At 36.8% G+C, this 22,598-nt stretch overlaps 1 protein-coding gene across 1 annotated transcript; it reads left to right on the top strand.

The window, feature by feature from the left end:
* Positions 1-330: 330 nt before the first annotated feature.
* On the top strand, positions 331-22,510 carry LOC146476430 (exportin-2-like). Its single transcript, XM_085114612.1, has 32 exons — positions 331-555; positions 1,512-1,657; positions 2,055-2,100; positions 2,692-2,747; positions 3,235-3,300; positions 3,526-3,605; positions 4,516-4,606; positions 5,117-5,224; positions 5,391-5,483; positions 6,408-6,503; positions 7,838-7,912; positions 8,399-8,528; positions 9,094-9,159; positions 9,234-9,343; positions 10,040-10,132; positions 10,364-10,448; positions 10,898-10,959; positions 11,943-12,079; positions 13,026-13,129; positions 14,438-14,535; positions 15,130-15,188; positions 15,850-15,941; positions 16,649-16,771; positions 16,855-16,934; positions 17,533-17,630; positions 17,793-17,878; positions 18,301-18,382; positions 18,785-18,833; positions 19,288-19,382; positions 19,999-20,096; positions 20,265-20,398; positions 21,073-22,510. Exons 1-32 carry the CDS (start codon positions 477-479, stop codon positions 21,160-21,162), a joined length of 2,907 nt encoding a protein of 968 aa, XP_084970738.1. The 5' UTR covers positions 331-476; the 3' UTR covers positions 21,163-22,510.
* Positions 22,511-22,598: the final 88 nt, after the last annotated feature.

Raw genomic sequence — 22,598 nt, 5'->3', positions numbered from 1 at the left:
AATCTTTCTCACTATTGAACTATCCATTTTCTCTTGACTATCAGATTCATTTACTTCATATTTTCAAACTTTTATATATATCCGTCCTGTAACGTATTAATTTTAATTTATTCATTTTATTCCGTTTAAAATTAAGCCCCCCAAAAAGGCCAAAGGAGGTTTGTTTTCCAAACTGAAATATCGGGCAATCTTTTTACTTATATACTTTTATGTTTATGTATCCAAATTTCGTCCTTTTTACTACCGTAATTTTGTAAGCGTCAGTCTTGTCGTATTTCTGGCACACCGGGTAGACTGGTAACGAAAAATGCAGACCATGTGACATGCGCAAATAGAATGGCGCATTTCGAGAAGATTTGAAAACGCGTGATTTTTCACGAGTTGTGAAACGTTGGTTTCTAAAAATTCCCTCTCTGAATCGGTTTATTTGAAGCTCGAACGTTTAGATTTGTCGTTGTTTTTTGAGCTGCTTAAAGATGGCAGACTTGGATGCGACTGCAGTGGCACTTAATTTACAAAATACGTTCTCGGTGGAGGCGAACGTCCGTAAGGAAGGTAAGCTTATGGTGGGCTTCATGTCATCGTAAAATTTAGCTAAGCTTGCTATTTCCGTGTAGTGTTTGTCTTAAGCACTCACCAATTTATTCTAAAGAAATAGCTGTATTTTCTAGTAGTTATCACTCTTTTATGGTGACATCAACAAAACGTGAACGTTCACAAATTTAAAAAGTACAACGTTGGCTCTAGTCCTGGACGCAAACGCAAATGAGTTCAGAAATGAACAAAAATTTGTTCTCATGGACCAGAAAATACCCATGTAGGCTTGCGCTTTATAACATGCCTTAAAACAAAAGATTTTTGTAAGAGGTGGAAACGGTATGGTGTACTTTATATTAGTCTTATTGAAATACAACACGAGAATTAGAAGTTATTGTAGCTAGGGGAATTTCATCATAAGCTTACATACTATACATAAACTTATATGATCGCGCAAATTCAGTTTGAACGTTGGAAAAGTGATCAGTTGACTGCTTTGTCGAGGGAATGTTGTCTTTTGAAAGTGCAGCATGTGTCATATGTTCATCATTTTGGGTGCAAGCTGTTTTTAAAGCATTCTTATTCCTGAGACTGTCACTTCTGGCTAATCTATAATTATCCCTATTCCCAACTCCCCACCCCCTAGGTACATGTAGTTTGCTCACTTGGTTCAGTTGAGCTTTTCTGGTCTCAACCCATTCACCCTTCCCCCCCCCTCCCCCCTTGTTGTCTGCATGGCAAATGTCAGCGCATAAGCAATCCAAATTACACAACAAAGATTGACCTAAGATTAAATTTTTTCATTGATATCACAAATCTTTTACATGTCAAAGTTCATTGCTGATTCATACTGTTCATCATGAATTTTTGGATGATTCGACAAAAGTGCACCGGCCATCATCCCTCCCTCATCTTATAAAATGTGTCAAACTAACTGCAATCATTATGACTAATTGTGATTACTTTTCCTAAAGCTGAGAACTACCTTGAACTAAATGAGAGGAAGGAGAGCTATAATGTGTTACTGCTGAAGATAGTGGATAGTGATTCTACCGATGGTCTTATCAGAGTTGCCGCCGCCATTGCATTTAAGAACAGTGTGAAGCGAAACTGGAGAATTGTAAGTCAAATATCAATGGTTCCAGCAGAAGATACAGTTTGGTGCTAACTGTGGCATACATTGACATGTGTAGTAAAAGAGTAGTTTATTCAAGTTGTGGGTTTTAAAAGAAGTTCTGCATCAACAGAAGCAGATGCTGTCAGTACTTTCAAAATGTAGTCTGTTTTTAATAATTATTATTGCTTAGTCAACAATGGTTTCTTGAAACTCACAGACCGAGTTATTTCTGCCCATTACTCCTGTTACATTGCTTAAGTGCTACAACAAACGTTTTCAGAGGACTGTGCTCATCGTTTTCTGTCATGACTTTGCTGGTACAAAACAAACCAAAAAAACAAACAATCCCTGTGCTGTGTTATGCTCTCACCTCCTGCCTTTATTATTTTTGTTTTGTTAGATTGAAGGTGAACCAAACAAGATTAGTGAAAATGACAGAGAAACAAGTAAGTACATGCTGATGCAGTAAGCTCATGTTACATGTAGTTGCCTTCACTCTAGTGTGTTAAGTCACTTACTTTGTTAGTGTGTCTTAGGATTCTTTCTTCTTCGCTCTTCTACAATTTGTTTAAATGTGCATTTAGTCAGTACATAGCTTGCCTATTTGCAGTTCATCACATCTCCAATTTTCACCAAATTTGTCCTTTTGGTACAATCTGTTGTGTTGTCATCAGGTACTTGTATCCAACATATTTGCATTTTCTCATTGAATTTCAGCAAAACCTTTGTTTTCGCCACTTTTGTCAAGGAGATATATTGTTGTCAGATTTGTTAATTTGATAATCAGTAGCATGTCTGGTTGTATCTCCCTCTTAGATGAGGAAGCTCTGGCATTACTTGAAAAATCAAGTCCTAGTGTAATCTTCCTTTCCTGAATAATGAGATGGGAGTTTTTTCAGCCCTAATTTATGACTGTTTAGCACATAATCTTAACCATACTTAAACAAAATATGTTTTAAAACGGTATTTTACAGGCAATGCTGGTTTGACTGATGATGTGATTAACTCATAAATGTGCTGGTGTTGTTATTTTATAGTCAAAAGAGAGATTGTTGATCTGATGCTTAGGAGTCCAGAAAAGTTACAGAAACAGGTAAAAAACTTTACTCTTCAATTTCCCCCAGTTGGTAATTGAATAGACCCTTCTCCAAAATGGCGACAACAGATTTGACTGAGTTGAAATTGAACTGAATGAAAAACTGATACCAGCTCTGGAAAGAGCACCTTTACTTTTAGTAACCTTGTAAAGTTTCAGCATATTAGGTGTTATATCAGCCTGGGAAATGTAAGATGAAATTTGACAAATTTACAGACGTTTGTATGACTGGGGGTATGTATACCCCCAGTCATACAAACGTCTGTAAATTTTTCATTTTTCAACCTACATTTTCTCAACTGATATTACACCTGATAAGCTGAAACTTTGCAGGGTTGCTAATTAAAGTAAAGTGCTCTTTCTAGTGCTGGTATACGTTTTTAATAATTATTTTAACTTATTTGAGTTTGTGGCCGCCATTTTGGAGAAAGGTCTATTGTTTACTAACCAAAAGTTATTTATAAATTCATTAACTTTTTTCCAGCTAAGTGATGCTGTTAGTGTGATTGGTCGAGAGGATTTTCCTGACAAGTGGAAAAACTTATTGCCGGTACGTATAATAACGTCGTTCAAACTCATGTCAGTTTATTTGGTATGTGTTAACTAGAGGCACCAGAATATAATATTATTATCTTCAATTTTCAAGCCCAAATGTCACAACAATGTAAACACTACATACAACAAGATACTATCCTGTTTAGTGGCTGAGTTTTAGTTATTGATAGTATTGTATCCTAATTTATTATTTTTGTATTGTTTGTCTCATAATTTTTAGGACCTGGTGGCCAAGTTTAAAAGCGGAGACTTTCATATTATAAATGGGGTATTACAGACAGCGCACTCGTTATTCAAAAGGTTGGTTTACTGTCAGTGGTACAAAATAAGAGGGTGGAATTTTTTACTTTGAAAGTCTTGCATAGCAGGCAAGTGGTGCTGACCTTAAATAGCAAAAATGTTGAGGGGTTTTGTGCACAACTACTACTGCTTTTTATGGCCTTGAAATGGTTCATTGCTCCAAATAAGCTCTATTTTTGGCTTAAAGACTAGTTAACATGTAAGAACCTTGGTTCTTTATTTGGTTTTTAAGCTAAAGCTAAAAATAAAGAAATTAGCTTTTATCAGTTATTACTTTAATTTCTTTAAAATGCAAGCAACTTGCACAAAACAGGAACTTCTGCTTGACTGATTGCTTTTGCATTCAAGGTTAATTGTAAACAAATGAAATCGGTGAAGTGACGGTTTATCTTTTGTGTAAATCACTTTTGTTTTAGAGAAAAGTAATATTACAATAGGTCATTTATTGTAGTTTTAGGCTTTTAAATAAATAATAAATAAAAAGTCTTTATTTCTTCACAAGATAAAAAGTACATATCTTATGTCACAATTGAGTATTTGAGTAAAACAGTACCTACATAGCCAAATTGTATTTAAAAATTAGGCAATTAACGTAAGAGTTCTTGAATCTATCTGTATTAACTTTTGGATACTGACTTGTTTGATTCCTTAAATTGTAAGTCGATACTTTCTTCTTGGGTAATAGTCCCCTTAGAGGGTGTCGGTCTATGCCAGATACCTTAAAAACAAAATATAGAGCAAAGTTTGTTACATGATAAGCAGTCTCTGTGTGAAAAAAGAGCTTATTATTTTGGAGCAATTTCAATTTCAATGACCGCAAAAGGCACTTAATACAATTATTCTTGTTTTGCATAAAATGTGTCAACTATTACAAGTGTTGTGATCAGTAAATTAATTGTATTGCTTTCAGATATCGTTATGAATTCAAGTCTCAGGAACTCTGGAAAGAGATTAAGTTTGTGTTGGAGGGGTTTGCACAACCGTTCACAACTTTGTTTGAGGTTAGTGGGTAGCTATTAATAGTGATCCCTTGTTACCACACGACACCTGGTCTGGAAACCTTTTTCAATCGTTCAGCAGGGTGCATTCTTCCAAAAAAAAAAATTCATCCAGTTCCGTAGTTACTGGCTTATTTGAAAACCCTTAACTTGGTATTTTTACATCCCGAGACACAATTCAGTGGCATATCTGATCTACTAAGAGGTAATACATATGATAATACATCTATTGTAAACCTTCACACTCGTAAAGAAATCTTCAACGCTTACTCTTTCCCCTCCCCCACCTCCTGACTACTGCTGGAGTTACATGATGTCTATTTCAACTCAAAAAGCCTCCTGTTTGGTCTTGATTTTAGCGGAAATGCTGAGAGATAGCAGCATAGCTATGTCTTCTATTCCAAAACTTGAAAAGTTCTCCTATCCATCCCTGGACATTAATACTATACGTAAAACTTTGGATAAGAAATGGGAAATTGCTATTCAACAGACCAAGTTAACTTCATTTTTCAGGCCATTATGGAGGAAGCTAATAGGTGCGGCAGTGACATGGCCAAATTAAAGGACATCCTCAGCTCCATTTTACTCATCTGCAAGGTTTTTTACAGCTTGAACTTTCAGGTAAGTATTTTCTCGTAGAAAAGAAGGCATTCACCTATTAAGAAAATTTTTATAACAATTAAATAAAAGAATGTAGGTACTTGTCGTGAATCCGTAGTCATGGTCAGGAATAAAATGTAGATTAAAGTCACCTTTATTATTGATTGGTTTGTAAAATATGTTGTAGGACTTACCTGAACACTTTGAAGAAAACATGGAAAAATGGATGAAGAACTTCCTCATTCTCCTTACAACAGACAGCAAGCAACTCAAGCTGGAGGTGAGTAAAAGTCTTGTTTATAATTCTAATGGAAGTCTTTGTTTTTAGAAATTTATTTGAAATAATTTGTTACAACTACCCAGATCATACTGGTAAGTTTGTGAATAGAATGCTCCATGTTCAAGGTTGGGTTCTACAAATTCTATAAAATGGTACCTCCTTAGTATGGACTTGTTTTGACATGAAGAATGTTGTTCTGTTTTTTTTTCCGCTGTTTATTTTGCAGTTGACTTGAGTTGTTGGCTCCGTTTTTTGAAAATGAAGCAAAGACCAGTGAAAAAATTCACCAAACAACATTCTTCATGTCAAACTCAAAACAAGTCCATATGTAAAAAATTTATTTAGCAAGATCCTGTGAAAAAAAAATTCACCAAAAAAAACATCCCTGTTTTGTGGACTCCCTTCTAATTATTTTTTAGCACTGACATTCCTTTTGCTAGCTGACTGGTCTTATGGACCTGAGTTGACGCAGATGGTAGGTTTATAGGGTGTGTGAAGTTGAATTGTGAAATTACCTGCACTAAAATTGTGCCAGTCAATCCACGTCACATGTGATCAGTATTTGTATTTTCCAAGAATTAAATGAACATTCAAATTCCTCTTTGTAATTTCCAGCATTGGAATGAAATGTTGAACATTTCTCTGTAAATCTTTCCAAAAAAGACAGATTCACTGAAAAAAAGATTCAAAATACTTTGGAAACAATACTGTTATTTTTGAAATACTTAATACTGTAAGAAAAAATTCAAAGCTTTATACCATCCATAAACTAGGGAAATTTCTACGGGAACACTGAAATCTTGTAGGCGATGTTGAAAACTGACATGTAAATTTCTTTAAAGTCCGTTCAAATTTCAAAAATACCGGTCACGCGTGACATGGATTGACTATACCTTCAGTAACAGATGCATGGTCTTTTTAAAGGAGGCAGATGACGAGACTGGGCCTCTGGACCTGATCAAATCACAAATCTGTGACAATGTAGCGCTGTATGCACAGAAATATGATGAAGAATTTGAGGTAAGATTTGGTAGCTGATTGTAAAATAATTTGCAAAATATTTCTTTAGCTTTTGCAAATAACTGGAATAAACGCAATTCAGGAGGAGGAGGCAGCGTACAAAGTCGAGTGTTTAGGAGTTCCCAGGGTCAAGTCCTGTTCTGACCGGTAGCTGGAGTTGTTTCTAGATAACCCTGAGTTCAACTCCTCGGCCACGCTGGTCTGCCTCCTTTTTGACTTAGTTCCTTATCTCCTCTGGGAGAATAGGGCCGTTGACTTGTTTTCTCCATCCCACCCTGTCTCTCGCAGCGATGACAGCCTCTCCCCAAGTGTCAAAACTCATCTTCTGCCTCTCTCCTTCCACAGTCCTTCTCCAGGTCTCTTTCGGCCGCCCTCTTTTCCTCTTCCCCTCCGGTGTCCAAGTTAGGGCAATGCGCGGGTTCTGATCGCTGCTCATGCGCAGGAAATGCCCTATCCACCGCCACCTCCGTCTCCTAATCTGCTCACTGATGGAGCATGTTTTTGCTCGCCGTCTAACCTCTTCATTTGTCACCTTCATTGGCCAATAGATCTTAAGTAGTCTACGTAAGCACTTGTGTAGGAATGTGTCCAGCTTTCTTTCGTCTCTCTTTGTCATTCTCCATGTTTCACATCCGTAGAGTAACACTGCTACGACATTGGATTTGAATATTCTGATCTTAGTGTTTTTGCTCAGTTGTCCACTTCTCCAGATCTTAGTTAGTTTGTTAAATGCTCCTGTAGCTTTCCCTAGACGGTGCGTGATATCGTCCTCAGCCCCTCCATGCTTGGTTATTCTTGCTCCTAGGTAGTCAAAGCAATCCACATCCTCTACTTCCTGCCCATCTATAACAACTGTGTTGTTGCTGTTGGCATTGATTCTCATCAGTTTGGTTTTCTTGGTGTTAATCTTTAAGCCTGTTCCTTTACCATTACTACTGAGATGGTTAATCTTCGACTGTATCTGCGTGGATGTACTTGAGATGTCTGCCTCCTACCAGTTGGGATTTTTAACCATGTTATGTTCAATGTAAATTTTTTCTTTGTAAGTTTAATGCTCGGCCCCACTAGCACTTGTGCTATAAACACTGCATTGAGGGCAATAAAGGTTATCGTTTTATTTTTATTCAGTTGAATGATTATGCGTAATAATATTATTGCATGTAACAACAACACTAGCTGAATCACCGCCACAGTACAGTGCTCATGACAAGAATTTTAATGTCTGAACCATTACCCTTTTGAATGTTCTTCTTGGAGTTCTTCAATGTAGCAAATACTGCTTTGCATGGCTTGTTTTATCAATTTATCAGTGACATTTCCTTGTGTTATTGCAGAAATACCTACCACAGTTTGTTGAGGCCATATGGCAGCTCCTTGTCTCAACAGAAAAAATAGCCAAACATGACATTGTAAGTGATGGTTGTGAATTTATTTGCCTTGACTGAAACATGAAATCTGCGAATAAATCAAGTTACCTTTAGGTGATAGGAATGTGCACTTGTCTTATGTCTCCTCATTCTGAACCTGATTTTGAGGATTGTTAAAACATTTCTTACCCTGCTTCGCAGGCTAATAATGTTTTCTGCATCTTGATGCTACTTTGGAATGGTTTGAATTGAGATTTGCCTTTTGTTGCCAAATTGTAATGACACATGAATTTCCGTGCATGTTAGACCCAACTTTGACTCTTCTGTGCAAGGTGTCACTATTGAACCCTGTTGGTCTCTTTGGTTTGGATGCTCAAAAGCTTTTTCAAAATACCACATAGTTGAGATTTGCAACGTGGTTCAACCACCCAATGTTCCATAGGTCTAGATCTGCAATAAATTTATTATTGTGAATTTACAGACTTTTGTCTGTTAGATATTTTACTGACATTGTTTGTTAATTTGTAGGTTGTCAGTAACGCAATTGGTTTCCTTGCCTCTGCGGCAGAACGAAGCAACTATAAATACCTGTTTGAAAAGCAAGAAACTCTGAAAAGTATCTGTGAAAATGTTGTTGTTCCAAACATAGAGTTCAGAGGTAGGGTTTGAGCACAACACTTTTTTAGTTTATTATTAATAACAATATTAATGTTATAATAATTATTTATAACTGTTTTCACTAGTTAATGATTATTTGTTTGGCAAGGATGCTATTGGTTAAAGGTTGTGCACTTGTTATTCTTCATGGCATGACTCTCTTTCCTTCAAAGAGTTACAGTGGAATCTAAAATCTCTCCATTAAGACTGCTGTCTTATTACAGTTGAATGAAAGCTTTTTAGTCATTTTTTTCTTGTCTCACTCTAAACCAAGTTAATCCAATCACCCTGCCCTTTCACCACTAGCTATTTTCACATTGTAAGGGCGCATAAGACTGTTGTTCAAAGTGGCTATTTTGCAACCAATTTCACTCCCAATTTTGCTACAAGATGTGGAACTTTGAAGAGTATTTCATGAAGAGCAATATTATTGTCAGTGTCTAAAAATGAATCCTTTATTATTTCATTCAAAGTATATTACTCATTGGGTGGTTGTGTTGCGACAGATAGTATAGAAATTTGAATAATCAAAGATTGCTTTTATAAGGTGCATTTTGATCTTGCAGAGGAAGATGAAGAAGTGTTTGAGGATAATCCAGAAGAGTACATCAGAAGAGATATCGAGGGATCGGGTAAGATAAGAGTGATTTGAATTACCATCCAGCTGAACAGCCTCTCACCTACCTCAGTTTAAATCACTTTATAGATGTGGACACTCGCCGGCGTGCAGCCTCTGACCTGGTGCGAGGATTATGTAAATTTCATGAGCAACGCGTCATTGAAATATTCTCTCATCATGTGGTAGCTATGCTTCAGGTACGTTTTTTGTAAAAATGTTTTAGTAGCAGCTTTCAACTTTTTTGCTTCTCTTTTCTTGCTGGATTTTTGAATAAAATTTGAAAATTTGAGCAGTAGAATGTTTGATTTTTGTTTTTCTGTTCTGGGTTTTCAATAATCTTGAGCTGTCAGCTGGAAAAGTCCACTCTCTTTATCAAGTTCATTGACCTGAGTGTGTTGTCTACATTCATTTTCAATCAGTTTCTCTAGCAAAATAAGTGTTTATGAACAAGTCACTCTTGTTCTTGAAAAGATTATTCAAAGTTCTGTAAATTCTTAATTTGATGAAAAAATCTGAAACATAATGTTCATCAATTAGTTAAAGGCCCACATTCACCCAAGATGTATTGCGCGCCGAGGAACAGTTTTCATATATGAAAACCACCCTATTTTATTTGAGTGGGAGTCGAGTGAGAAAGCAATAAGCGATCACGAATATTTTTTCCCTCCAGCACGAGTCATAGAGGAAACCCGCATGAACCGCTTGAGTTCGTAAAGCCAATAAGATCATGCGTTTGGACAATACAGCATTTCAAAACAAGAACAAACGACCGCAATGACTCTTGGGTGAAGGTGGGCCTTTAAGCTAACAATAATTATTGAGTTTGACTTGTTTATCAAGAAATGGTTCAAACTGCTTTGAACTGTTTTCTTTATTTTATTTTATTTCTTCAGCAATATCAGACAGACAATAAGAAGAACTGGAAAGCGAAAGATGCTGCCATATTTCTTGTCACATCCCTGGCGTGCAAGAAACAAACCGCCAAGGTAAACATGTGCCAGTTAAATTTGCCTTATTGTGAATGTCCTTACTACTTATAATATTATTTTAAGATACAGTGTACTCACCAACAGGCTTAATTTTACCAAGCAAAATGGACCTGCTTCATAAATTTTCTTTGTAAGCCATTCCCATAGGAACCAAGTCCGGTCATAGAAACTTACATGTATCTGAGCATTTAAATTCACATTTTGTTTTGAAACATTATTTCCTTTCAGCATGGAACAACGCAAGCCAGTGAACTTGTTAATTTGCAAAGTTTTTTTAACGAAAACATTTTGCCAGAGCTTCAGATAAAAAATGGTAAGGATATGAGGCCAGTACTAGTTTTATAATAAAATAGTTCCCATTGAAGAACACAGAGTTTCCTTTTCCCCAAAATAATCATTAAGTTTTTAAATAAGAAAAATTGCTGGGACCATTTATTTTTGAGAGGGGAGTGCAGGGAGGAAGTTTATCTAATAGTATTTACCCTACTGTAAGTTTTACTTGCTCCCTCTTGAAATACTATTTTTTCAGATGCCCCCCCCCCCCCCCCCACCCCTTCAATCCAGATAAGTGAGGCAAAATGTGTTGCGCTTCACATAAATTAGTAGTTCCTAATTTCCCACTGCTAGAAATAATAATTATTTATTATTTTTCTTTTTGCATGGCCACACTCCCTCACATTCCACCAGGCAACCCCACTTCACAAAAAAGTACTAAACTTACTGCCAGTCAGTTTTAAAGTGTTGATTCCCCATGTGTTTCAGTCGATGAACATCCTGTGCTGAAAGCTGACGCCATTAAATACCTCATCATCTTTAGGAACATGGTAAGTTATAAGAGTGCAAGTTCTGATGGTTTTTCTTGTTATTCATTGACACAAGTACACTATTGCTTGATGAAATAGATCTGGGGTTTATGTGCTATAAATATGCCAGCAGTGACTGCGTTCACATTTTGCTTTTAATCTACCGGTTTCACAGGCTAAAATAACTTTTCAAGTGGATGGTGTTGTGAGACAATAATTCTTTTCAGCTATCATTTAGAAAATGAAGACAAAGTTGGGAACCTCTTATGTTTGAGTGGATGCCTGACCGTACACCACTGTCTGGTAGTTCACAGCCCTGTGATGAAACCTTAGCCTGCGTAGCAGTTGTTTCCGTTCCCTTTAAGCACGTAAGACGCACAAGGGCATTGGGCACTTTTTTGCTCCTTTTTGCCCAATGCCCTCGCCCGTCTTTTTTCGTGCTTAAAGGAAACGGAAACAACTGCTACGCAGGCTAGTGAAACCTCTGACTGAGTCCATTATGCGTGTTCCAGCACAGAGTCACATCACTAAGTGGAAGTTGAGTGCCTGTGACATCCAGGAGCTTCCACTATTGGCAACCAGCTCCAAGATTGAGACTGCTCCCATGGCTGGCAAATCCTGGCAAACCAGCCATGAGTCCCAGGCACCTATCACACCGATAAAACAGTGGAAAAGACAGAGGGGGGTAGGGAGAGGGAAAGACAGAAGCTACCTGGCGCCAAAAAACGCTATGCAAACGCTGGCTAGGCCTAAACAGCAAGAGCGCCGTACATTCTATGAGCATATGGACTCCTGGTGCATGTGTCCAAAGAGACACCGCTGGTCACGGAGCAACACTTTTGCTCTTTGTTGTTAGCTCTGTTAAATTGCATTTAACTACATGAAAAAATGGAGGGAGTGGCTTCTTGTTAAGGCTTTACTAGAATGTTCACTGTTAAGTACTTTGTAACCCAATGATGCTACATAATAAATTAATTCAGATCTACTTTTCACCATTAATTCAGCTTTCCCGCGAGGTGCTAGTTGGTGTTTTGCCATTACTTGTCAATCACCTCGTAGCCAAGAGTCACGTGGTCCACAGTTATGCTGCAAACTGCTTGGAGAAACTTTTTACTCTGAAGAGCCCTGGAGGAGGAGACCCGTACGTAATCCTCATTCTTTTCCTTCCTTCTTTGTGTTTAACTGCATACTTTTGTTGGGCAGTCAAACCTGTTGGTGGACACATTTTCTTAGTGGACGCTTGGCTGAGGTCCCAGCCTCATACAAGCTCTAACCTGTATATAAGGAACTTCCCTAAAATATTATAATAATGCTAAACAAAATCCTGTAGTACATAATATAAAATTAGAGCTAATATTTATTAAAAGATTACATTGCTATCACAAATTAAAGAATAACCTTAGCCTAATTTTAAAAAGTTCAAAGCTACAGGTCTGCTTCTATGACATCCTTGGGTAAGCTATTCCATGCCGTAACTGTTTGAAGTGGTTTGACCGTCTTAAGTTTATGAATGGTTTGAGTTACATGTGGTCTCTCTGTGCCTGTCAATAATAGGCAAACCTACTTGTCAAAACCCTAATTTAATAATCAGTCCTAGTTATGACTCACAGCAACTGGAGAATCCTGAAGACAAACAAGCTTATGGACCAAAATCTACCACGCACAACTAAGAGTCAGTGATGTAATAATACCTGAGACATCTGCTGAGAAAAGTTAAGCCTGGATTTCACTAGCAATGCAAGCATAGGCACAAGCACTAGCATGAGAGCTTTATGTAAAAATGAAAATGAATGCAACGCAATCAGAAGTACATGAAAAGGAAAAATTTTGATCCTTGTGCTTGTGTTTGCACTTGTGCTTATGCTTGCATTGAGGCCATTTTCACAGTGAAATAAGCATACATAAGCTTGCACTTGTGCTTGCATTGCCAGTGAAAACCAGGCTTAAGCAGTGCAAGACAACTGTTGGTTGTTATTTTTCTTTGGAGTTTGCTTATTATTAGTAGGCACAGTAAGTAGACTTGGTTAATAAAGTGATTGTAATTAAAAGTGTTGGACCCAGGAAGTTTGCTGTTGGTCTTTACACAGAATCAACAAGACAGAGTTGGAGCCTTTCTTGCAAACCATGCTATCCAATCTTTTCCAAGTGCTTGAGGTGCCAGGCTCACAAGAGAATGAATATGTTATGAAAGGTATGTCCTGCAGTGGAATATAATAAAATTATTTGATATTAATATTAGACAAGTATATCCAACCACTGGATTGCCTACTGCAAAGTTCAAAATAAAGGAGGCTGGGGATGAGTTTTTAAATTTTCATTTTAATCAGAAAATTGGAGTACATTACAAGAAGGATCACATTAAAGTTAGTCAGTTTACCAAGTTTGAGGTTCTGTTGTTAGATTGCAACCGTGGAAAAGGCTTTCAAAAATCGGAAAAATTAGAGACTGTGGTTGGATTTGGGGGAAGCCATCTCAGAATTATTATTAGAGACATTTGTATGGAATTTGGGCGGCCTTTGACAGGTCATAGCCTGGTTAGTGGCTACTACGTAATGAAACATAACCAAACTTGGTTAACTTACTAATTTTTATGCGATTTTTCTGGTGGTTGTGTTCATTCCTTCATATGACACAATTTGAACAATTTGTAAACTAAGGCCCAGTCCCTTTATGAACTTCAGAATGGGCAATAGCACTGGTCAGTATTTATTTTTGGTGCACTCTGATTAACAATGTTGAAACTTCAGAGCGTATTTTTAGTACCTCCCAGCATTGTCCTGGCAAGCGAGTTTTTCATCATTTTGTCAGTGATTACTGGTAAAGGGACTGTGTCATCTATACTTGTCTAGTAGCCTGCGTAGCAAGGGAATCCAGCGAGCAAAAAGCTATTTTCTGGTTTCTGGCTGTGGAAGAAATAGGATCAAAAACAAAAAAGAACAAAAATTGGCGCTCGCCCTTTTTCTCACATGGCTTGCTCTGCAGGCCACTATCTAGTGAAGGGCAGCTTTTAACAAAAGCAGCTGAAATGTAATGGCCAACGCTTCTTTTAAACGGCTTTTCTAGTTCACAAAAACTATTCACGTACAAAAATAATGTGCTAAGTCTACGCATGGCCAAGACGGAAATGGATGCTAACTTGAACAAGTTGGACTGTCCAGTGTTTTAAGTTTGTTCTTCTGTGACCTAATTTGGTACCATTTTATTTTATCTTCGTTGTGAAAACTTATTGGTGCAGGGGTATGAGGGGGAAAACTCTGCTATCGACAGAGCCAAACAACTACAAACACTGCTGAATCATGCTGAAATGCGCTACAACATTTCTGAGTCTGGAGTTCTAACCTGGACCACTAATGGGACAGGACTGCTGAACGTGTGGTTAATTAACTTGGTTAAAAATTTGTTTAATGATATGCTCATTGCTGTCCCAGTTGTTTATCAATTATGAGGTAGCTGCTGTCATTCTCCTTATCATGTCACTGCCCCATGCATTACTTTACAGCCATTATGAGGTCATTTTCCCTGCTCAAGGAAGCCTTGTTGCCTTATGTTGGAGTTTTAATTAATAACCTGGCAGCAAAACTTGTGCTTGTTAGCAAGGTAAGTTGTTTGTTTGTTTTTGGTGCTTTGTTTCTTTAATTATTTAACATTGAATTTACTATGCCTTTCAATAACATGTGAACTCTTAACGTTCAAGATTCAACCAACATGGCCCCTAAGCCAGTCAAATCCCTGGAATTGCATTATATAATGATCAGCTAATTAACAATTAGATTATGAGCTCGAGATTTCTATCGCGTGATAGTTGATGAGGGCGAAGCCCGAATCAGCTATCACGCATAGAAATCGAGAGCGAATAATCTAATTGTTTTAGTATAAATCTACTAGTCGTTCAAAACTAAACAAGTAAATTATCTATTTCCTCATCGCAGACACTTCGAAAACGCGAAGAAGCGGGCGCCATTTTGTTGAAAATCGCTACTCACTATCTATCACAGAATAGATAGCGCGTAGCGTAGCCAATCAGAGAACGGCATTCGTGATAGAACACTAGTAGATTTATACTAATAACAGATATAAGGACGTATAACAAGTTCATATAACTGATGTAAATTTGATATGTTTTCTTTACAATCAACTTTCTTTTTTCAATAGTTTTTATTTTAATTAGTATTTTGTATCTCATCACTACAGAACCCCAGTAAACCTCAGTTTAACCACTATCTGTTTGAAGCTATCTGCTGTGCTATCAGGTATGTTTAAATATGAACTTTGACAAAAAAAGTTTTACTTAATAATTATGCTAATTAATTACATTTAATTTATAATTGGCATGATTATATTTGTGTCACACTACCCAGATCTGTTGTAAGCAGCAATTTACACGGTACAACTTTGCTGTATGTGACAAGCTTACTGCAGGCCTACCACACAAATTGTTCCTTGTAAATCAAACCTACAACTCGCTTACGACTGCCGTTTATGTCACAAAAAATGCCGTAGGATGTTGAATGATGAGAATTTTTTGCATGACGCGTGCAGCACGTGCTCTAGAAATCGCATGCGACAGTCATAAGCAAAAGTTGTACTGTCTAAATTGGCCATAATGCCTCTGCATGCAGTCACAAAAGCTACAGGATGGACTATTATATTTTAGAATTAAGGAGGTTGGGGAAATACCAATAAAAAGCAAGCACATTTTGTGCAGATTGACAGGGAATGCCATGTATGTACAACAAAATGGAGCAAAGGAAATGATATCTTGTAATCTAGAGAATGAAAATTCTAACATACAATGAAAATATTTGTCCATTGCTACCAATCCCTACCCCTTCACCTCAAATGTATATTGGATCATGTGTCTTAGAAAAATATTTTAATTGAAATCAATTTCTTGATTTTCTTTGTCATCAGAACATTGTGTAAAGTAAATGCTACATTGGTGACAGGATTTGAGACAACACTATTCCCTGTGATTCAAGGGATTCTTTCCAATGATGTGACAGGTGAGTATTTTCTGTTTTGTTTTAAATTAATGTTCTCTCTCAATGTCAGACTTCATGTAAGCATTAGTTAAAGGATCCTAGTCAGCCTCCGCCATTTTCGATGCCATCGAAATTATTGATATTGCATGGTGAAACGAAATCTTATTGCTTTACTGTAAGTTGTATTCCTGTTTCACTATCTTTAGTAGTTTCACAGTAATTTCGTTCTTTTCGACATGCTTCGAATAAAATATAATAGCCAAACTCTCACATATAAACAAAAACAAAGGTGTGGCTTACTAGGGTCCTTTAAAGGATGCTTATTACTTTAGTTATGTGGTGATCAAAATCTGAAAGAAATGACTTGTGCTCTGTGTTGCATGCTCTGTGGCATTCAAGTTAAAAGTCAGATCCATTGATTTTGCTCTGCAAATGGCCTGTGCACAAAATGCCACTAGCAAAAATTAATTAGAAGCAGTTTTACTGGCATCACTAAGGCTTGTCGTTATCTAACACAAATCATCATGCATTGACCATGCAGCTGTCTGCCAGAGTAAAGAAAATTATTCTTTATCATACTCTACCCAGTATGTTACCTAGTTGACTCTGAATTTAAAAGCTGAACATTTTGAACTTGTAGGTTAGTTTGTCAAAGGTATGAAAATACAGCACTGTTGTGAAAGTGTTGGGAGGCCTGTCGAGAGTAATGCTTTTTTGTTATATTGCAGAATTCTTGCCGTATGTTTTCCAAGTATTGTCACTGCTTCTGGAAATTCGACAGGATGAAATTCCTCCTCCTTACATGGAACTCTTTCCTCTCCTGCTTACCCCTGCCCTCTGGGAGAGAAATGGTAACATCCGTCACATTTTGAATTTTGTCTCCATTTGTAAACAGTTTAATTTTGGAAAATAATGCTGACTTACTCTAATGTAGGAAACATACCTCCCTTGGTGAGACTGCTTCAAGCTTACATTGAAAAAGCAAGCAAAGTCATAGTTGAGACAAAAAAAGAGGTAATAGAGGTTCTACTTGTAGGTTAAATATGTGTATGCCCTGCAATCAAAACCCTTGCTTTGCTCTGTGGATTGATTGCACTGCCTTGAGAGGTAGCAGAACATCAGGTGCCCCCCCCCCCCCCTCCCCCCAGGCATACCCTGGGCATTTTGAACACATTGACATGAAAGGCCTTCCAGTGAATGGGGAATTTGTGAACTCTATCTGGGTTGGGTAGTGAATTCGAATCTGAAGTGTCAAGTTTACACCTCATCTTGTCTGCCAGAATACTCATGCTTCCTGGTCCATGGTCGAGTCAAGGGGAAAAATGCCACTTTTGTGAGTGTTTGGCTCACCAAAAAGGGTCTCTGTTACTCAGCTTCCCCTCTTCTAGTCCAGTCTTGGTCCCTACGCTCTCTGTCATGCAGAGTTGCATGACAGAGAGCAGAGGGGGCAGGACTGGTCTACCCTTCTTCTTGCAGAAGTTTAATTTCTCAGAAACAAGTACATACATGTAAGCTAACAAGATTCCTCAGCTCATGGGATGAGGATAACCTATGCAACAATTCCATGAAAATTCTCCTTATTTTGTTGGTGTTGTTTTCTGTTCTGAAACAGATGGGACTGTTAGGAGTTTTTCAAAAACTGATTGCATCAAAAAGCAATGATCATGAAGGATTTTACCTGCTGGGAAGTATGGTGGAACACTTTGAACCGTGAGTAAATTAAGTCTAAGCTATCGTCAGTCTCTTGTACACTCAAATTGATCTCTCCTATTTGTTCATTGAATGTTACTTGTCACAGTCTATTTTATTTATTTGAGTGTTTGTCTGTTTTACCATTTAATTGACAAATTTTAAATATATTTTCATCTGCAGGGCATCATTATCAGTTCATATAAAGTCTGTCTTCATGCTATTGTTTCAACGGTTACACAGCTCAAAAACTACAAAATTTGTTAAAGGTAAATGGGATCTTGTTTACCATTTAAGCTGTGCCATTTGAAGTTGGACTCACAGATTGATTAGTTGGCCATTAGATCAGCGCTTTGGTATTGGTATTGTGAAAAATCCCATCTGCACTGCAGACATTGGCAGTATACTGACAAACAAAGATGTAACACTTGATGGTGATGTAATACATCATGGTACTTAAAGCATAAAATAGATATTGCAGTTCTGTGATAATTGGCCGTGTCAATTGTGATTGGATTCCTGTTTTCTCTATGTTGTTTGGCCAATACAAAAATAACATGTTTACACAATCCAGTTATAATAATAATTTATTAGGCAGCTAGTAAAATAATACATGGAGATACTCTCCTTTTTGAGCTGTCTGTCTTTTGTAGGTTTTACAAATTCAAATTGCATTTTATTTTCATGATAGGTTTGCTGGTGTTTTTCTGTCTGTATTCTGCCAAGAATGGTGGCAGTGCCCTTATGGAGACTGTAGACTCCATTCAGCCAGGGTGAGACACTTATTATTACTTAGTACTGTGTCAAGTGTCTGACTCATTATTTTTAAGATTAATTGCACATTAAAAGATAGACTGCACTAATGCCATGTTTATTTTTGGGCGGTCACCATTTTATTTTTTATTTTAATTTTTTCAACACACACATGATCGCAGAGTGCTCTTGATTGAGCCTTCAAAATTATTAAGAAAAACAGGCATCAAGGGTTGGGTTTTGACAGTTTAGCAATGACACTGTATATGAGCTAGATTTGCATATTGGCATGTGATGTTATTATATTGATTAGTACATTTATCCTTTTATGGGTGACGGAAGGGCTGGAGGAAACTTCAATTATTTTAATAAATAGAAATACACAGTGAGCATTTTAATTCATGCATTTTATTTGTTCACAGACTTTTTGGAAATTTTGTGGACAAAATTTTGATCCCTGATGTACAGAAGGTGAGCCAGAGATTCCACAATATTCCATGTCTTCTATAAAGCAATTGTACAGATTTTACATTCTTGTAATATAAATATATATATTTTTTATTTTAGCCACTAAATTTCTTCCAGTGTTCTTCCATCATGTTCTTTGTTAATAGTAGTGTTTAGGTCATACGGTAGCTCTATAATGATGCAAATGGCAGGGTTCACTAAGAATGCACAATAAAAAACAAAATCATGCTGTTTAGCTGATTTAGCCAATTATAGAAGAGTGTTAGTGCATTGCATGTTAAATGAAAAGCTATTTCTACAAATCTGGCTGGTATTCTAAAATGTCCATCAAGTAAGGCTGGTTTGAGGAGTTGCATTGTAGAGAAGACAGAAGCTCAAGTAATTGAATGAATGAGTGCAGTAATGGAACTTTGAATTCTCTCAAGCAAAACTTAAGGTAATTTGGTTTGTGTTTCAGGTGTCTGGAACAACAGAGAGGAGGATATGTGCTGTTGGGATGATCAAGTTACTTACAGATTGCACTGAATTCCAGAAAACATACAACAACCTTTGGTAAAATATTGATTTCCTTAATATCTAACCCCCTTTCCCAAGTGGCAGGTAGCCATGCCCTACTCCTCAGTGCGGTCATCAGCACTGCCATCAACTTGTCAATAAAAATATTTATTTATTAGCCTATTTTGGATAGAAGAGGTGTCAAAATCAAGGTAAAGCACTCCAAACTTTTCCAGGTTTTTTTGTGCGCAGCAGACTTTATTTGTTAAACATTGATTTGATTTTCACGCAAAGGCATTATAATTATTTACACATGGCCAATGGGCAAACACAATAATAATTATAATTGCAGCTATTTTTGTAGTAAAATTTTAAGGAATTATATAAACCCCTAAGCCAAAAAATAGATTAACACAGATTAGCATTAATCATGCAAATTAAATCCACTGTGTATTCAAAATCTTGGCAAGTTGGGAGCAGGGTTCAGAACTTAAATGATTTTTTGTTCCAAAGATATCAGTTATGCTTATCTTAAGTACATTGAAAACTGGTGTGTACAAAAAATTGCTCCAGATAAATTACCTTACTTCGCTAACTTTTAATACCATGAGGATAGCTAGTTTCAGTGGATATGAAATTTCAATTAATTTTGTTGGGCTGTCCTTGATCATAGGGTGCCCTTGTTACAAGCATTGATTGGATTGTTCGAATTGCCTGAGGATGACTCCATTCCAGATGATGAGCACTTCATAGAAATTGAAGATACTCCAGGTATGAGATGCAGTTACGATAATTTGCAACGAGAATGGAACAATTTGCAGTCCTTAATTTTCATTAATAAATTATCATGCAAGCTACTTAATTTTACTGATTTCAAAACATATTCTGAAGTGGAAGTTGAAAAACTGTTGTTGTTGTTGTTGTTGTTGTTGTTTACAGGTTATCAAACAGCTTACTCACAGCTGGCCTACGCAGGCAAGAAAGAGAGAGATCCATTTTCAGGGACAATACCTGATGCCAAAATCTACCTGGCACAGTCCCTGCACAAACTTTCCTCAGCCAATCCTGGGAAGGTCAGATGTTGTTACCCACAGTATCTATTATTTTATTTACTAAGAAGCTTCATTTATCTGAAGAGGGAAGCATGGTTGTTGGTTGTAAGGCTTTTTGACGTATGCAAGGGGACATAAGGGAGGATGGGATTGGACTTAAAGCTTTCATGAGCATTGTTAATTTCAGTTATTTGTTTGATCGTGACACCAATTTAAATGCATTTTGGATAATAAAACCAACCACATTATTACAATGAATGTATTCTGGTTCATAAGTGTAAGGTACATGCTTTCCCTGGGAAATGTTATTGTCATAACTTATAATATTCTCAAGAAAGTCATGAAGATTTTAGATTATTTTTCATAATTTATAAGCTGTGAACCTCATTTTGAAAGCGAGGCTAAGTGCAAATCTTTTTGTATGAAAATTAGTTTTGTAAATGCATTTGAATGAAAACTAATTTTCATAATAAAAACTTTGCACTTAGCCTTGCTTTGACAATGAGGTTCAAAGCAACCCAGAAATGACCTGTTATTTTCTTTGTCTTTGTGTACTGTTAAGAGTAGTCAGTTGTAAATTATTTATTGCAGGTGACATTTCAGTGATATCACTTTGGCTTGACTGAGAACTCAAGTAGAATATCAAATAGACTGAATGTCTTCTAAACAGCTGTAAATTTTAATTCTCTGTACAGATTGATGCCAAGATAAAGTCTGAACTCCATGCTGATGCTTTAGGCTTCCTGCAAAACTACCTACAGGGAGCAGGTGTCTCACTGAGTTAAATAAACCTGCAAAGAACTCGCACTTTATAGGTCTTTTTACCTGACCTGTCATTCAGAGGGTGGCTACAAGATGGACTACAGCTGGATTTAGATGATTCATCTTAGATCCAAGTTCATTTAGTTAATTGAACCTGTTATTATTATTCACTGTAGAATTGAAACCAACTTAAAGTTAATTCAAGAAATAACCAATCAGCAGCTTTCATTTGTTGAATGGCCATACTCTGTAGTTTTGAAAGTTATAACCACCTTGAACAGCATAATAAACAGCATGACAGGAAATAAATACTTACTACTGTAGGAGCTTTCATTTGAATGGTCATCCTGTCTTGATTTTACCTACAGACTCAAAGTTATAACAATTGAAGTTGTACAGAAAAGTATAGTGCTCAATAGCTTTGAATTCATCTGAATGCTCATGATGATATTAACATTTTAGGGTTTCATCCTTGGGCTCAAAAGATGGAATCAAGTTATTCATAACTGATAGTAAAAATGCCACTGGAAACCACTGCTCACAGGTTTCACTTCAATGGTTGCACTTAAATCATTTATCCACAGGCAACTATGTAGAACAGTTACTGCAGTGACAAAAAAGAATCAAAGTAAATATTAAGATTGTACAGTCATGTAAAAGTTAGTATTTTCACTGCAATTCTTCAGTTTTGATGTTGCCTTTCTTAAAGTTACGGGTCATTTGGCCTTTATGAATCCATGATTTGCATTTCAAGAGCAGTTTGACAAATTTGTCATGCAACAAGTATGTGTTTGCAGGACATAACTGCTAGTGTGATTATAACTCTGTTGTTGTCATGTATTGTAATCAATTTTCTGTTTTAATATACTAGGGACATTTAGCAAACAGGAGACAGCACTATCAACTAGATTAGTCCTGCTTCTCATTTCATGCCTGGGTAACATCACGACAAGCACATGATTGATCTAAACAGGCATTTTCCTATAATTTATAATGCGTAAAGTTGTGCCATTAAAAAAATTGTAAGAGTTCACTGTTTTACAGCAGAATTAAACCTCTAGGATGTTTCTGTTACTTAAGGTTGAGATGGTAACTGGTTTTCTGTCCACTTCTTACACCATAAACCAGTCAGCAAACCTGTGTTTGTGCGTTTGCTTGGTGTAAGAGTTTTAACCATCATTTATGTGAGCAACCATTTGTCGGCGTAAGGCAGTCTTGTAAAAATTTATAATTAAATATTCTCTTTTGACCAGAATAGCATCAACTTATCAGACAAAAAATTTAGATAGTGATACAGTTCCGTAATACAGACCTGTATGTTTGATGCATTAATAAAACAATCAGGGTTGACCCTGAAAATTTTGGATCAAAGGAACTAATAGTTCCATTGTTTACTTGTGTGTCAAAGTAGCTGATCAGGCAATGGTTGGAAGATTGTGGGCTCACTCAGTTTTTTGAG

Source organism: Pavona decussata, unplaced genomic scaffold (assembly GCF_977016875.1).
Source record: "Pavona decussata unplaced genomic scaffold, jaPavDecu1.1 SCAFFOLD_77, whole genome shotgun sequence".
Taxonomy (NCBI): Eukaryota; Metazoa; Cnidaria; class Anthozoa; order Scleractinia; family Agariciidae; genus Pavona; species Pavona decussata.
Note: the sequence above shows the minus strand (reverse complement) of the source record. Positions and strands in the feature narration are given on the sequence as shown.

Excerpts from the sequence above, each read along its gene's own strand:
- LOC146476430 (XM_085114612.1), top strand. The coding sequence starts at position 477 with ATGGCAGACTTGGATGCGACTGCAGTGGCACTTAATTTACAAAATACG. Across the intron at positions 5,225-5,390 it reads TTTACAGCTTGAACTTTCAG|GACTTACCTGAACACTTTGA; the intron begins GTAAGTATTTTC and ends AATATGTTGTAG. Across the intron at positions 12,080-13,025 it reads AGCCCTGGAGGAGGAGACCC|AATCAACAAGACAGAGTTGG; the intron begins GTACGTAATCCT and ends GTCTTTACACAG.